This window comes from Hyaena hyaena, unplaced genomic scaffold, assembly GCF_003009895.1.
Source record: "Hyaena hyaena isolate Hyena2069 unplaced genomic scaffold, ASM300989v1 scaffold_219, whole genome shotgun sequence".
Lineage (NCBI taxonomy): Eukaryota > Metazoa > Chordata > Mammalia > Carnivora > Hyaenidae > Hyaena > Hyaena hyaena.
In genome coordinates this window covers 365627-379176 of record NW_024080850.1, presented here as the reverse complement: position 1 = coordinate 379176, position 13550 = coordinate 365627, and the positions used below count along the sequence as shown (strand labels likewise).

Genomic DNA, 13550 nt, shown 5'->3' with positions numbered 1-13550 from the left:
TGCGTGTGGATTGGCCACAGGCAGACAAGAACATCAAGGCTCTTGGGGGTAAAGATCACTCGCCAGGTCCCCTGACCTGACACAGCCTGCTTCTGAGCCCTGCATGCCTTAGTTAGGCAAAGCTAGCCCAAATGGGTCAGTCCCAATCGAGACCAATACGTTGCTCCCTTTCTCTCCAGCCACAGAGGTCCAGGCTGTCCCAAGATGCCAGCAGCCTGGTTCCCTGGAGTTGGGGCCCAGTGACCAGAGCATGCACTGGGGGACACACTGTGAGGAGGTGTGGTTGCCAGGTTTAGGAAGACAATGGTGCTACGCCTGCTCAGGGAGCTGAGCCAGGGAAACTGAGAACACTACTGGGAGGGCTCCATAGGGTCACTCAGTGAGAAAACCTGGAGACTCAGTAGGCCATGGCCCAGCAGGCTTCTGGGGCTGGTAGTGAGGAGGGGCAACAGTGGAAGGCCTGTAGGGTGGACTCTCACCCAGGGAGCCTCCTTCTCCAGGCTCCTGGGACAGCTCTGCCCTGCCTACCCCGTGCCTTGTATCTCAGCCAATAATATGAACTGAAAAATAAAAAAACACGAACTGAAAGATCACACCAAACTCCCACATTTTCTCGTTCTGCCCTACCACTCCATAAACCGGGTGCTCTTGTCGCCCCACCCGCGGACCAGGCACTGGGATACAGTAGTAGAGGCAGGAGTCCTGGCCATCTGACTCCTGACTTCAAAGTTCTCAGGGCCTGGCCGCAGGGCAGACCAGGCTCCATGCATCTTGGGGCTGAGTAGGGGCCTGAGCCCAGTCTAAGGGCAATGGCTGGTGGAGAAATTGAGGATTCCGGGTCACCCTCTGAGCTGCAGGCAGAGCCCGGAACCTTGCTCGAGCCTTACCCTAGGGCTGACTCACTGATACATGTGACGAAGGAGAATACCATGGCAAGGAGACCCCAGGTCTGGCAAAACCCTGTGTCACCAGGGTGACTGCTGAGATGCTCAGAACAGACCTTGCCCAGCTACCTGGGCTCTGAGGACTCACTTGAGTGGAGAGGGTGCCATTCTGAGGATTGGGCTGTGTCCTGCCCATTCATCACCTGGTGTCCTACACACCCAACTGAGACTTCCAGCCCCTCCCTTGGGGCTCCACTTTCCTCCCCTCTTCACAAATCCCAGGAAGTCTTACAATAAGACATGCAATTCATGCTGGCTTGTGATCCACCAAGGCCCCCTGATTGTTTCCCAAGTTGGCCATTTTCACTCCTCCCGACTCACTGGGGAGTTACCTGAAGGACCAGCTGTTGCCAGGCCATCGGCAGGGGCTGCCCACTGCCCACACCACCACTGCCCACACCAGGCTGCTGGGCGCGCTCCAACTGCAAGGCAACATGGCGCCTCTCCTGTTCCAGAGCTCGTGTCAGTCTCTCAAAGCGGGCCTCCTGCTCCTTCACCGAGGCCAGGATGCTGGCAGCCGAGTGCACGTTGCAGTCCTCCATGACCAGGATGCCGGCAGGCTGCAGGCAAAGCAGAGCAAGGTCAGGGTAGGGCTGGGGTGGAAATCTGGAGAGGCCATCACAGGCCCCCTGCCCACTGCACACATAGATTGTAGCATCCAGCCCTCCAGAGAGAAGCTGCATTGATTAAATTCTAAATTAAAAGCCATTAATCCGAGGCTGGCCGGAAGCAGCAGGCTCCCTCCCTGCAGAGTGTGGGGCTCTTAGCCTGGAGCCCCTGCTTCCTGCCAGGTTCAGCAGAACCTGAGGCTCTGGGTGTCCCAGGCCCTCTGGGAAGGGAAGGGTAGGAAAAGCTGGCGTGACCACCTCTCAGACCTCCCAGGCTCTCTGCTGCCCAGAGCACATGCCAGTTCATTCCCAACTCAGGGGGCCAGCACAGCTCACCTCCCTGGGGCAGATGCTCTGGCCCAAAGAAACTGGGAAATCCATCCATAGCCACAGAGCTGGTGTGGCAGAGCTGGTACACCAGCGGGCAGGGAGAGAGAAGCCTCTCCACAGCCTCCAGGTGGGCCGGATCCTGAGGCAGGTGAGGAGACGACACTGGCCTACAGACCAGCAGTCTGGCCTCCACTCACAGCCACACTGGCTGGGAATGAGAATGGCATCTACCCACATGGCAGAGTAAAACTCGGGTATAGCCTGGTTGAGATTCTGCACCCAGAAGCGGCCCATGTGCCTCATGCCTGATCTGGAGGGAGGTTGAGGGCAGGGGCCCAGGCGTCTGAGGCCCAGTCTGTGGACAAGGTCAGGCCTGCCTGGGCCTCTGCCCAGGGCTGTCCCTGAGGGCCCCATGGTGGTGGGTGGAGGCGGCAGGGACTTGGCAGCTGCAACAACAAGCCAGCACTTTCCTCGCTGCCTGCTCCCTGGCTGCCCGGCATATTTGTTTTTCATGAACAAAAAGAAGCTGGGGAAGCATGTGGAGCACAGACCCAGGCGCACGGCAGCAGGGAGGGTGAGGGCCATGCGGCCCTACTACTAGGCACTGTGGTGAGCTGCCCAGTCCTGCTCGGGGCCTCCTCCTGGCCCGGCCTGCCCAGCCAGCTAAAGCGGACTCTGCTGGCCCTGTGCCCCTGCACAACACAGGGCCTGAGCTTGGAGACACAGCACAGTGGGTAGCGCCCCTGCAGGGCCAGCTCTGCTGCTTCCTGGCCCAGGTGGAGCAGCTTTAAGAAGAGAACCCTAGAGGGGCGCCTGGGTGGCTTAGTCGGTTAAGCGTCCGACTTTCGCTTAGGTCATGATCTCGCGGTTCGTGGGTTCGAGCCCCGCATCGGTCTCTGTGCTGACTGCCAGCTCGGAGCCTGGGGCCTGTTTCAGTCTGTGACTCCCTCTCTCTCTGACCCTCCCCTGCTCATGCTGTCTCTCTCTTTCTCTCCTAGAAATAAATAAAAACATTTAAAAAAAAAAAAAAAGAAGAGAACCCTAGAAAGGAGAGGGGTCAGTGCTGGGCCTGGCCACCGGTACCAGCTGAGCCAGGGACAGGGTTGGGGGGGCATGGGTGTACCTCGAGGTGAAAAGACACCACAGAGCCCAGCCCGCTGTGAAGCAGGGGAAACCAAGGCCCACTGAAGGCAAGAGGCCAGCATAGGTCCCAGAAGCTGAGCTTCATTTCTCTAACACCTGTCATGGAAATAAAACTGTCAGTGTGGTCTAGCAGAGGGGCAGTGAAGTTGGCATGGCCAGCTGGGAAAGGCAGTGGCCGGCATGGGGGGAGGGGAGGAGCTTGGGGGGATTCGGGGAGTGAGGTATAGACTGGGTCCTTTGGCCAAGAGGGAATAAGGGACAAACCGCATGGCATGTCCATGGGTGTGGACACACAGCCTCCTGTGTACATCCACTGCTGCCCGGGCACAGGTCCCAGTCACGCACAGCCCCACGCACAGTGCCACCTAGGCACTAGGCCTTGTGCATGGATGGACTGAACCTGGTAGCCCCAGGTGGGCATGGTGAGGTCCTCCTTCCTGGAGGGCAGCACAAGATGGGACAGTGGGCAGAGCCAGGTCACTTAAGCCCTTGGTTGCAGCATGGGTCTCAAGACCCTGGGAGGTGATGATCAGGACACCTATGGGCCTCATACCTAGGAGGTGACTTCCCTCCCTCCTTGTGCCAAGACACAGGTTCCTGACTGGCCTCAGGCTCCCCCTTCCTGCTCCCAGCAGGACCAGGCTAGGGCTGCAGACCCTGGGGATAGCAGGTGAGGGAGCAGCCCTGGCCTCGAGCTTTCCTGGCCCGGACCCTCCAGCATGTCCCAACTCTGGGGTCCAAGGAGCTCCGGCAAAGGAGATCCACTTACTTTGGCTGGGTTCCCCCCCACCCCCCGCCCAGCTAGGACCCAGAAATATAAGGCTATGGTGAGAAGGTGGCCAAACCCACACTGACCTTTTCATTGCCCAGTTCTCTCAGCTGGAGCTAAACGACTGTGTGCCTCCCAGGAGACACCCCAAATGCCAGCCAGCTTGGAGAAAGAGTGCCCTGCAGCCATCCACAAAGAGCAGAGACTCTGGGTCTGGGGCCTGTGCCCTCCGCCCCAGCCCAAGGGTGTACCCCTCTGCCTGCGGGCAGGAATGCTGGGCCTACAGTCCCCGCCTCACCTGCCTTGAGGGCAGCCCTAGGGTGTCAAACAGGCATGCTGCTGGCTGGGGACATCCAGGAAGCAGGAAAGACCTAAGCCTACTCCTCTGACATGGCCTTCCTGGGTCCGAGGTGCATGGCCTGTGCAAAGGAGCACGCGTAGGTACAGGTGAGCCAGGCCAGCATGCGAGAGAGCAGCTTTTCTGATGGTAACTCAAAATGCTATTTTTATATTAAAACAATAAAATGTGATGATGTGGAAAGCAAATTGTACATGAATCTTTAAAACCAACCATGAGACTGGGACACCTGGGTACCTCAGTCGGTTAAGCGTCCGACTCTTGATCTTGGCTCAGGTCGTGATCACACGGTTTCATAAGTTCAAGTCTCATATTAGTTCTGTGCTGACAGTGTAGAGTCTGCCTGGGATTCTCTCTCTCCTCTCTTTCCGTCCCTCCTCCACTCGTGCTGTGACTCCCCCCCGCCAAATAAATAAACATTAAAAAATAATTTAAAAACATTGACCATGAGATTTTTTTAAATATATATTTTTTAGTTTATTTACTCATTTTGAGAGAGAGAGACAGACTGCGTGAGCACAGAGGCGGGGCAGAGAGAGAGAATCCCAAGCAGGCTCCACAATGGCAGCACACAGCCAGATATGGGACTCGAACCCATGAACTATGAGATCATGACCTAAGCCGAATCCAAGAGTCTGACACTAAACTTACTGAGCCACCCAGGTGCCCTGATTGACCATAAGACTTTAAAAACATTTCCCCAGAGGGGTGTTGGGGCAGGGCCCAATCCTGGGGCAGGGTGGGTATCAGACTGGGAGGGCCAAGGGCAGGCAGGGAAGCAGCACACTTGCAGGGTCTCAGCTGACCCTCGTTCTCCTCTCTAGCCAGTGTCACCACAGCTTCTATTCACCTGGCAAGGGCCCCACGCTGTCTGTCAGGCCGACCCCTCACAATCCCCACCCAGACCCCCACCGCTGGTTTGCCAGTCCTTGGTGGAGGCTTGCCCAACCGCCTGTGGAGCTTGACTTAGCAAGAAGACAGGAATGAGCATGCATTGCAGAGCCAGCCTAACCTGTCCCGGGCAGGAGTGAAGGCGGTGAACCTGGGGAAAGCCTGCCCTCACCTGGACACTCCAGGAGTGACCACAGGTGGGTGGGTTGCTGAGTGGATGGAGGGATGGAAGGACAGGAGTCTGGACAGAAGGGGAAATGGATGAATGAGTGAATAGATGTGTGGATAGGAGGGTGAGTGGGTGGTTGTGTGAGAGGATGGCGGTGGACGGAGAGGGGTGGTTGTGTCAAAGGATGGCAGTGGTGGAGAGGTGGCTGGACAGTCAGATGGGCAGGTGAATGGGTATGTAGATGATGAGTGGGCGGGGGCTGGATAGGTAGGTGGATAGACGGACTAGTGAATGGGTACAAGGGTGGTGGGTGGACAGCTAGCTGGACAGGTGAATGGTACATAGGTGTTGGGTGGGTGAATATTCAGATGGGCAGGTGAATGGGTACAAGGTAGTGGGTAGGTTGATAGATAATCAGATGCGTGGATGAATGGGTGGGCAGGTGGGTAAGAACAAGGCTCTAAAACACTACTGGGTAGAGGGAGCCCAGACCCTGAGCACTCCAGGACATGACTGTGGCCAACACTTGCTCCATCAGGAAAGCAAAGGCACAATTAGAGGAACTAGGGGGAGATGCTGATCATTCCCCTGAAACCTAAACCCACATTTGACGTCTTCCTGCTGACCCAGACATTCCTCCTCATAAGGAGTCCAGCCAAACCCTGCTCCAGAAAATCAAATTATGGGGCCTGAGTCCAATCTGGGTTGAGGAATTAGAGGAATTTCCTAAGGGTCAGGACGGCAGGGGGAGGCAGGGAGGAGGCCTGGGCACCAGTCCCGATCCCTCGCCGGCCATCTGTTGGCACATTGCCAGCTGTCCCCCAAGAGGGGCGAGAGGGGACTGGCCACTGGCTGAACCTCTTTCTGCCCTCTAGCCCCTCCCCATAGATAGGGAGGAAATGGTGCAAGCAGAAGCAGAACCCAGGCCTGGTGGTGTCAAATCCACTTTGCCTGGGAGGGCATCATGTCCTTCACCCTCAACACTGCCAGCATGGAGACTTATTCCCAACACTGCTGGCCAGGCCTCATGGGGAGCCCATTTTTCCCTGTAATCCCTCCTATGCTCAGATGGTACCCAAAGTTGCAGGGATAGCTTCTGGCCAGCGCACAAGGATGGGCACTGAGCCAAGGCTGGAGCCTGGGTTGTGGGGTTCATGCAGGGCAGAGTCCATGTCTGTCTGTCCCACCCAGGACTACAGTGTTGCTCGCAAGTCAGTGTAGGGCCTGGGGTGCCTAGGCAGGAGGAGGCTTTTCTTTTCTTTTAATTTTTTTTTTTAATGTTTTATTTATTTCTGAGAGAGAGAGAGAGAGAGAGAGAGCGTGAGTAGGCAAGGGTCAGAGAGAGAGGGAGATACAGAATCTGAAACAGGCTCCAGGCTCTGAGCTGGCAGTCAGCACAGAGCCCGACGCGGGGCTCGAACCCACAAACTCTAAGATCATGAGCTGAACTGAAGTCAGATGCTTAACCAACTGAGCCACCCAGGCGCCCCAGGAGAAGGCTATTCTTAACCTCAAAGCAGTGGAAGAAACTGCCAAGGAAAGACAAACCAGCTTGACTTTGTGAAAACGAAACATCACTGTATATCCCCCCTCCCTGCCAAAGTGCCACGTATTGTGGTTATGGTTTTTTGTTTTTGGTTTTTAAAGTGACACTATTTACAGTAACATACACAGTGAGTGTTTCAGACGAGAGACAGTCAATAATTTGCTTTTAGACATTGACTTCATCACATCACACCTCATCCCTGGTGAGGGACACATGGGGACGTGTCACACTAGCCCCTCTACTTTCGTGCATTTACAATTTTCTATAACAGAAAGTGAGAGAAAAAAATATAAAGACAACCAAAAGACAATCAACACCTTGGGATCAGGTCTTTGTAACATCCAGCAGTAAAGTGACACTCTTCATCCATAAGGTACTCTTGCAAATCAATAAGGAAAAGCCAGAACCTCAACTCCAAGTGAGTAAAGGCTATAAACAAGGGATGTGGCCAGAGACATAAGATGCAGAGCAATGAATGTGGACACCATCAAGTATGCGTGTGCCCTGAGAAAAGATTGGAAGGAAAGGCCTTTCAGGTCGCTGGGGCCCTCTAGGTGGCAAAGTTCTGGACCCACCAGTGTTGCCAGTGCTCTGGGAGGAGCCAAGTTACTGCTATAGTTGAAGGTTAAGGAAGAGACAGAAAAGCAGCCATCTGCCCCAGCAGGCTGGCAAGTGAACAAGGAGGCCTGGGAATTCAGCTCCCTAAGGGCCTGAGCAGTGCCCCTTGCAGACCAAGGGAAGCAGAGGGATTTTCAGGGAGCTGGTAGAGCCATAATTGGATTTAGCCTGGAAATTAGATTTCCCTACCAGAGGAAGCACCCCTATTGCAAGTGACCAGACACCATGGTGGGGGTGAGGGCTGGACAGATGGCCCTTTAGTGACCTCCTGCCCATAGGCTGTCCACATGGGCACCCATCTGATGATCATATGGAGGACAACTCTCATGTGCCGGGAGAACAGTCGGGGGGAGGGGGGTGCTCTTCCCCTGTGCCAATGGGGCATCCTAGGCCAAGTGCAGGCCAGGTCCAAGGCAGCACTGCTTAGCTCCAGGACAAGGGGGCTGCTGAGCACGTGGTCCAGAAGGACAAGGAGACTGTGGCAGTATTGATGCAGGAAGCTCAGGGTCACATCATGGTCGGGACACCTGTAAGGGCCCAAGGAACTTGAAGTCTGGGAGCTGAGAGCCTGGAGCGAGGAGTGACTGGGTGACTATAGGCTAGACATGGCAGAGGCAGGCCTCACCCGGATGGGAGTGCAGGGAGAGGCAGGTGAGTATCCCAGTTGCTGCTTATCCTCAGTGGGAGGCCTGAGCCCAGGAGGCCGCCATGAGAGGCACCTAAAGAGATCGCCTGAAATTCCCACTGGGGCAGGTCCCAGATACTTGCTCCCTATGCCAGCTATGGCACTCCCCAAGTCTCCTCAGTTCCCTGAGAGCTGTCTCTCTGTCAGAACTCATGGGATGGAGATGGATAGCTCTCCCTCAGGCCCCAGGCTGGGATTCAGGGCACTCCCCTTGCTGTCCATCCTGCACCTGACCCAGATTCCAGCTGCGGCCACAGCCCAAGGGTGATGCCCTGCAGGTTCCAAGTGTTGGTATGGGCAGCAAGGATCCACCTCCTCTGGGGTCTCTGTTATAACCAGCCCTGGGGCACCCCAGGGCTGGGGAGCCATGGGGCTCTAAATGGAGAGGGTGGGGGCTGGCAGTCTCACTGCCCTCTCTGCTTGCACCAGCAGCCATCCACTCCACTTCGGTCATGGGGGGGCGGGGCAGGCAACAGCATGGTCAAGTACCAGGGTATCCTACTCTGTGGAAGCTGGCTGTTTGGCTGCTTACAACACCAATGCCACCAAGGGAACTTGAGTGGCTACCCCAACCCTTCCAGCAGAGGCTCACATTCACATCCTCCTCAACACAAACTCCATCTCAAGGACAGCAGAGCAGCATGATGAGGACTCGGGCTCAGAGCGCCACCCTACAACACTCTGGGGTGTGCACAGGGACCAAGGCATTCCTGAGGAGGGGGCTGAGGCTCACAGCCAGGCTGGGACCAAAACATACACAGACCTGACTGGCACCAGAGCCTGGGAGCCCAGTCCCTACGGAGGCCAAGGGGTCCAGGAAATGTCCTGATAGCCCCACCAAGGTATAGCTGGGGCAGCTGTCGAGCCAGGCAGAGGGCTGCAGTGAGGCGGATACAGCAGTCACCCACACTGGCTACTGGCCTGTGTACACCAGGAACACCCTCCCCCCCTCCCAAGACGGTGGACCCCCTTCTTCCTGGCCCCCTCTGTCACCATGGCAACACCCAGGCTTCTCTGTGAGGGACAGAGCCTCTTTGTGGTGGCACAAAGCCCCTTTGAGGGGCAGTGGAGGTGCAGCCCCCAGGAGCCTGTGGCCAATAAGCCTCTGGGGGGTGAGGCAAGGCCCCTCAGCCCAGCTACCCCCCACTAGCGTTGCAGAGCCAAGGAAGCTAGGGTGGGAGAGCCTGGTGACTAGCAGCTGGAACCAAACCTTCTGCCCCAGTGCCACCTGCCCCAGCTGCCCACAGAAGGGTCCCTGGGATGAGCCCCACAGCTCTCTGCTAGCCTGGGGGGTTTTCCATGTCTTCCCCACCATTTTGACAAGGAACTTGTCCTGCCTAGATGAGTGGAAAAGGCACTGGCTGTGGGGAGACTCCCGCCTGATGGGAAATCAGGCTCAGGAACTGAGGGGGACTGGCGCAGGAAGTCTCTGGTGGGCAGACAGGTCGGATGACGTCAAGTCTGACACCAGGTCTGCTGAGGGGGCTGCACATGGCATCCAGCCCCACCCCAGCTCCGGGTGCTTGCTTCTCTCACCTGGCTTCCCCTGCTGTAGGGGGTCCCTATCTTTGCCTGCTGGCCCCTGGGGAGAATGCAGCTGGCCCAGCTCTGTGGCACAGGGCACACCTGCTGCAGAAGCAACCTCAGGACAGACTTGGATAAAAGGGAAACTGGCCGTGGCATAGTTTGCTCCAGGGTACAGATGAGACCCTGAGGGCAAGGTGGGCCTGGTGACAGGGCACTCCTCTCCCCACCCCAGTGAGGAGGCTGCCTTGTCAGGGCCCCATCCCCACAGACAGGGAAGCTCACCCTACCAGGCTCCCAGCCCTGGAACCCCGCCCCATCCCATCCCAGCCTGTGGGTCCCTGCCACCCTGCCGGCTGCTGACCAGGCACTTGGCAGTGCCCCTGCATGCCAGGCGCCCTGCCCGGGCAGCCCTCCCCAAGCAACCTCAGTCTGACCCACTGCAGCTTTGCTAACTAAGCCACTGGGGTGGGGGGTCATGGCCCCCGGGCAGCAGCACGAGGCAGAGCTGGCCCCAGAAGAGATCAATCCTTTTGTGAGCAGCTCTACGTGGGTCCCAGGGAGGCTGCCAAGGGACCAACCCTGACACGGCAGTGTCCTCTGAGTCAACAAGCACCCCCTATTCCCCCACCTCTCCCTCCCTGCCTGCTTTCCCCATCACATTCCTGCTAGCCCGTCACAATGTGCCTGCATTGGACAATCAACAGCAATACCAGGTCAGTTTGCTCCACAGCCCTGGGAGAGAGGGGATGGTGGGGCCTACACGGAGTGGGGCTCCTAACAAAGCCCAGCCCAGGTTCTCGCTGTCCTTGCTGATGGGGCCTGGGGCTGAGCAGGATCCTCCTCAGGCTCCTAAAGGAGGTTCCCTGGGAAGAGTGAGATGTGTGCAGAAGTTAGCCCCTCATTTCTCCCCTTATCAGGAACACTGGGGACCTTAGCAGGGAGACTCTGCAGGGCCTTTCCAGTACAGCTCCTGGGACCAACAAACACCAAGGAAGACCCTCCAGGGAGACCTGAGGTGATGGCCTTGGCCATGGCCACCTGGTTCTAGATGGGTGAGAGGTGAGTGTGGGTGAGAGAGCAGAGCATGCCCTGGAGAAGGAGATCCCAGGCTCCCTCTAGTTTGTTTTTGCCCAGGGTCGACAAGCATGTGACCCTGGCCAGCTCAGGCTTCTCCTGGGGACCCCAGGAACATCCCTCCCAGAAACTCAGCTGGCCACCAGCCTTGCTACCCCCTCTCCAGGCTGGGAGCCAGCTCAGCTGCTCCTGAAGCTAGGGGGTGCCCATGGCAACAGGTCCAGACACCACCAACCTCCAGCCAGCAGCAAACTCCCGCCTTTTATATGCAAATGACCCAGTGGGAAAGGGCAAGGGGCTCCACTCCCCCCTCCCAACCCCCCCCACCTCCCACTCCCCCCTTCCTCCCCCCTCCCCCCCCCACCAGCAGCACAGACTTTAGGCCTTGCACGTCCCCTCTGGCTCCCCCACCCACCAACACATACCGAAAGTCTGCTAGGGGCTGGACTTGTCTGTGTGTCCCACCACTGCCAAAAGGAGGTGGGAATACTGCAGAAGGCAGCTTACAGTCTGGGAGCCTCCTAAAACTCCCCTGCAGGCACGTGTGAGCAGCCACCCACAGAAGCACACACACACACACACACACACACAGGGATGCACAATGCACCCACAGGCACATCTATGCCCACCTACCCGGTGAGGCTGCTGTTGAGCTCACTATAGCTGCTCTGTGGGGCCTCCCTCACCTGCCTCACTGGAAAATGGCTGGTGGGTAGCCTGAAAGTCCTGACAGGTCCTAACTGGGGGAGGGGAAAGGAGGACTAGTGCTCCTTAGCCACTGTGGCTCATGCTAAGGGTCAGCGTCCTATGCAGACCCTGTTACTATCCTGAACACCTGCAAGGCTGCTGTCCCTCCATCGAGACCTCTGAAGCCAGGCCAGTCTGTGACACCACAGTCTGCAAATGGTCCCAGCCCCTGGTCCACACCAAAGTCTCTCTGTGGCAGGTAAGGGTGGCCAGGCCACAGACCCTGGACAGAAGCACCCAGCCAGCACAGAGTGGGCTACAGCACACCAGCACCCTGGGGCAAATCCTACTGCCTCTGGAGGACCTGAGAAGAGTTGCTTTCCACTAAATTACATTCAGCGTATTTATTAACACAAGTATTAGGGAAGAATTGATACATGTCCTTAAAAGGTTGAAGAGTGTTGAACTGATGAACTGGGAACAGACCATAATGAAAAGGACTAATCATAAATGATGACTCCATGGAGATTTTAAAGAAGGCCAGGGTAGAGGCAGTAAACAGCAGACAGGACACGGCAGCAAATCTGCAGAGCGAGGTAGCAGAGAGCATACTCAAGGCAGTCCTTTCAAAGCAGCAGAAAATGACAAAGAGTTGATGAGAGGGAAGACAGGACATGTAGAAAACAGATCCCAGGACTAAGCGTCCACATAACAGGAATTTCCCGAGGCAGGAATAGTAGAGCGGCACCCACAAAATGGTCAGAAGGGGGGCTTTCTGTCCAGAAAATAAGCTAAGAAAAGTGTGGATGTGTCTATTCCTGGCATTGTACGATTTGCTCTTGGTAGACTGATGTCTCCCCCAGTCTCCTAAACGTCCGAGGTCAGCTCTGCAGTGTGGGAAGCAGGCCCACCCCGCCTGACCTGCCGGCTGTGCAAACGTTCCCAGTTCCCAGGCGCACTGAAGTCTGGGTTCACATTCTCCGCCAGGCTGTCCACATCCTGGCAGGGCTGGACATCATCCATCCCCAGATGTCAGCTGCACATCCTGTTGCCCACTCGCCCATCTCTTGTGTTTACAACCAGGAATAGCTGACAGCTTTGTTAAACAAGATGCCTGGCCTCCTTAAACCAAGATCTTTAAAAAAGTTAACTCAGCTCTGAAATTCCTTAAGGGAACTTCATAGTGAAATTCCTGGATTTTCAGAATCATGATTTGCCATTCACATGATCCATCCTTCCCTGGGAGGGAATAAATATGGTTCACTGGGAGCTCACCAGACTGCCCGGAGAAGTCCAGCCTAACTATTTCAATTGGGGGTCACCCTACCACAGGCCGAAGCTCCAGGCCACACTCCTCAGGGTACCAGGGCTCCTAAGAGGTTGAACTAGTTCTTTGCTAGATGCCTGTGGGGACTATTTTTACTGTCTCAGGATATCTGTGCATCTGTGGACTGATGAGTGTAAGAGATCAGATATGAAAAAGAGACTAGACATGAATCCATGAAGCACAAAGTCCAACCAACACAAACAACAAGAACAAAAAAAAAAACGCCAAACAACACACACAGATACCTGTACCCACACGAACATGAAAGTTAAGTATATGACAGATGTGTTCGTTAACTAGAAGGTAGGAACCCTTACACAATGTATTTGTATATCCAATTTCTACAATGTACATTTCAAACAGCTTACAAGTTTGTCAATTATACTCAGTGAAACTGAAAAAAAAAAAAGAAGAAAAACAAAGGAACATTTTAGCTACTTTAATTTTACAAATTCAGCTGCTTAAAAATAAACTTGAAAAATGGGGCACCTGGGTGGCTCAGTCGGTTAAGCTTCTGACTTCAGCTCCGGTCATGATCTTGCAGTTCTTGGGTTTGAGCCCCACGTGGGGGTCTGTGCTGACAACTCAGAGGCTAGGGCCTATTTCGGATTCTGTCTCATTCTCCTTCTGCTCTTCCCCCACTTGTGCTCTGTTTCTCCCTGTCTCTCAAAAATAAATATAAAACAAAGCCAAAAAACTTGAAAAATGTAAAATAAAATTCCCAACAACGCCAATCTCTTGTGTTCAGTATGCCCCTTCTTTTATATTTTAAAATTAAAAAGATTGTAACAGAGTACTATGAACAATTACACACCAACAAATTGCATAACCTAAATGAACAAATTCTTCCAAACACACAATCTACCAATACTGA

The 13550-nt window shown here is 55.4% G+C and overlaps 1 protein-coding gene across 2 annotated transcripts in view; it reads right to left on the bottom strand.

Moving 5' to 3' along the window:
* ARVCF (ARVCF delta catenin family member) overlaps positions 1-13550 on the bottom strand; it is a 51933-nt gene that overhangs the window by 20388 nt on the left and 17995 nt on the right. For both annotated transcript variants that reach the window (XM_039242904.1, XM_039242905.1), the window contains exon 3: positions 1277-1504. In XM_039242904.1, the coding sequence (XP_039098835.1) occupies positions 1277-1486 (210 nt within the window). In that variant the 5' untranslated portion in view covers positions 1487-1504. The remainder of the gene's footprint in view (positions 1-1276; positions 1505-13550) is intronic.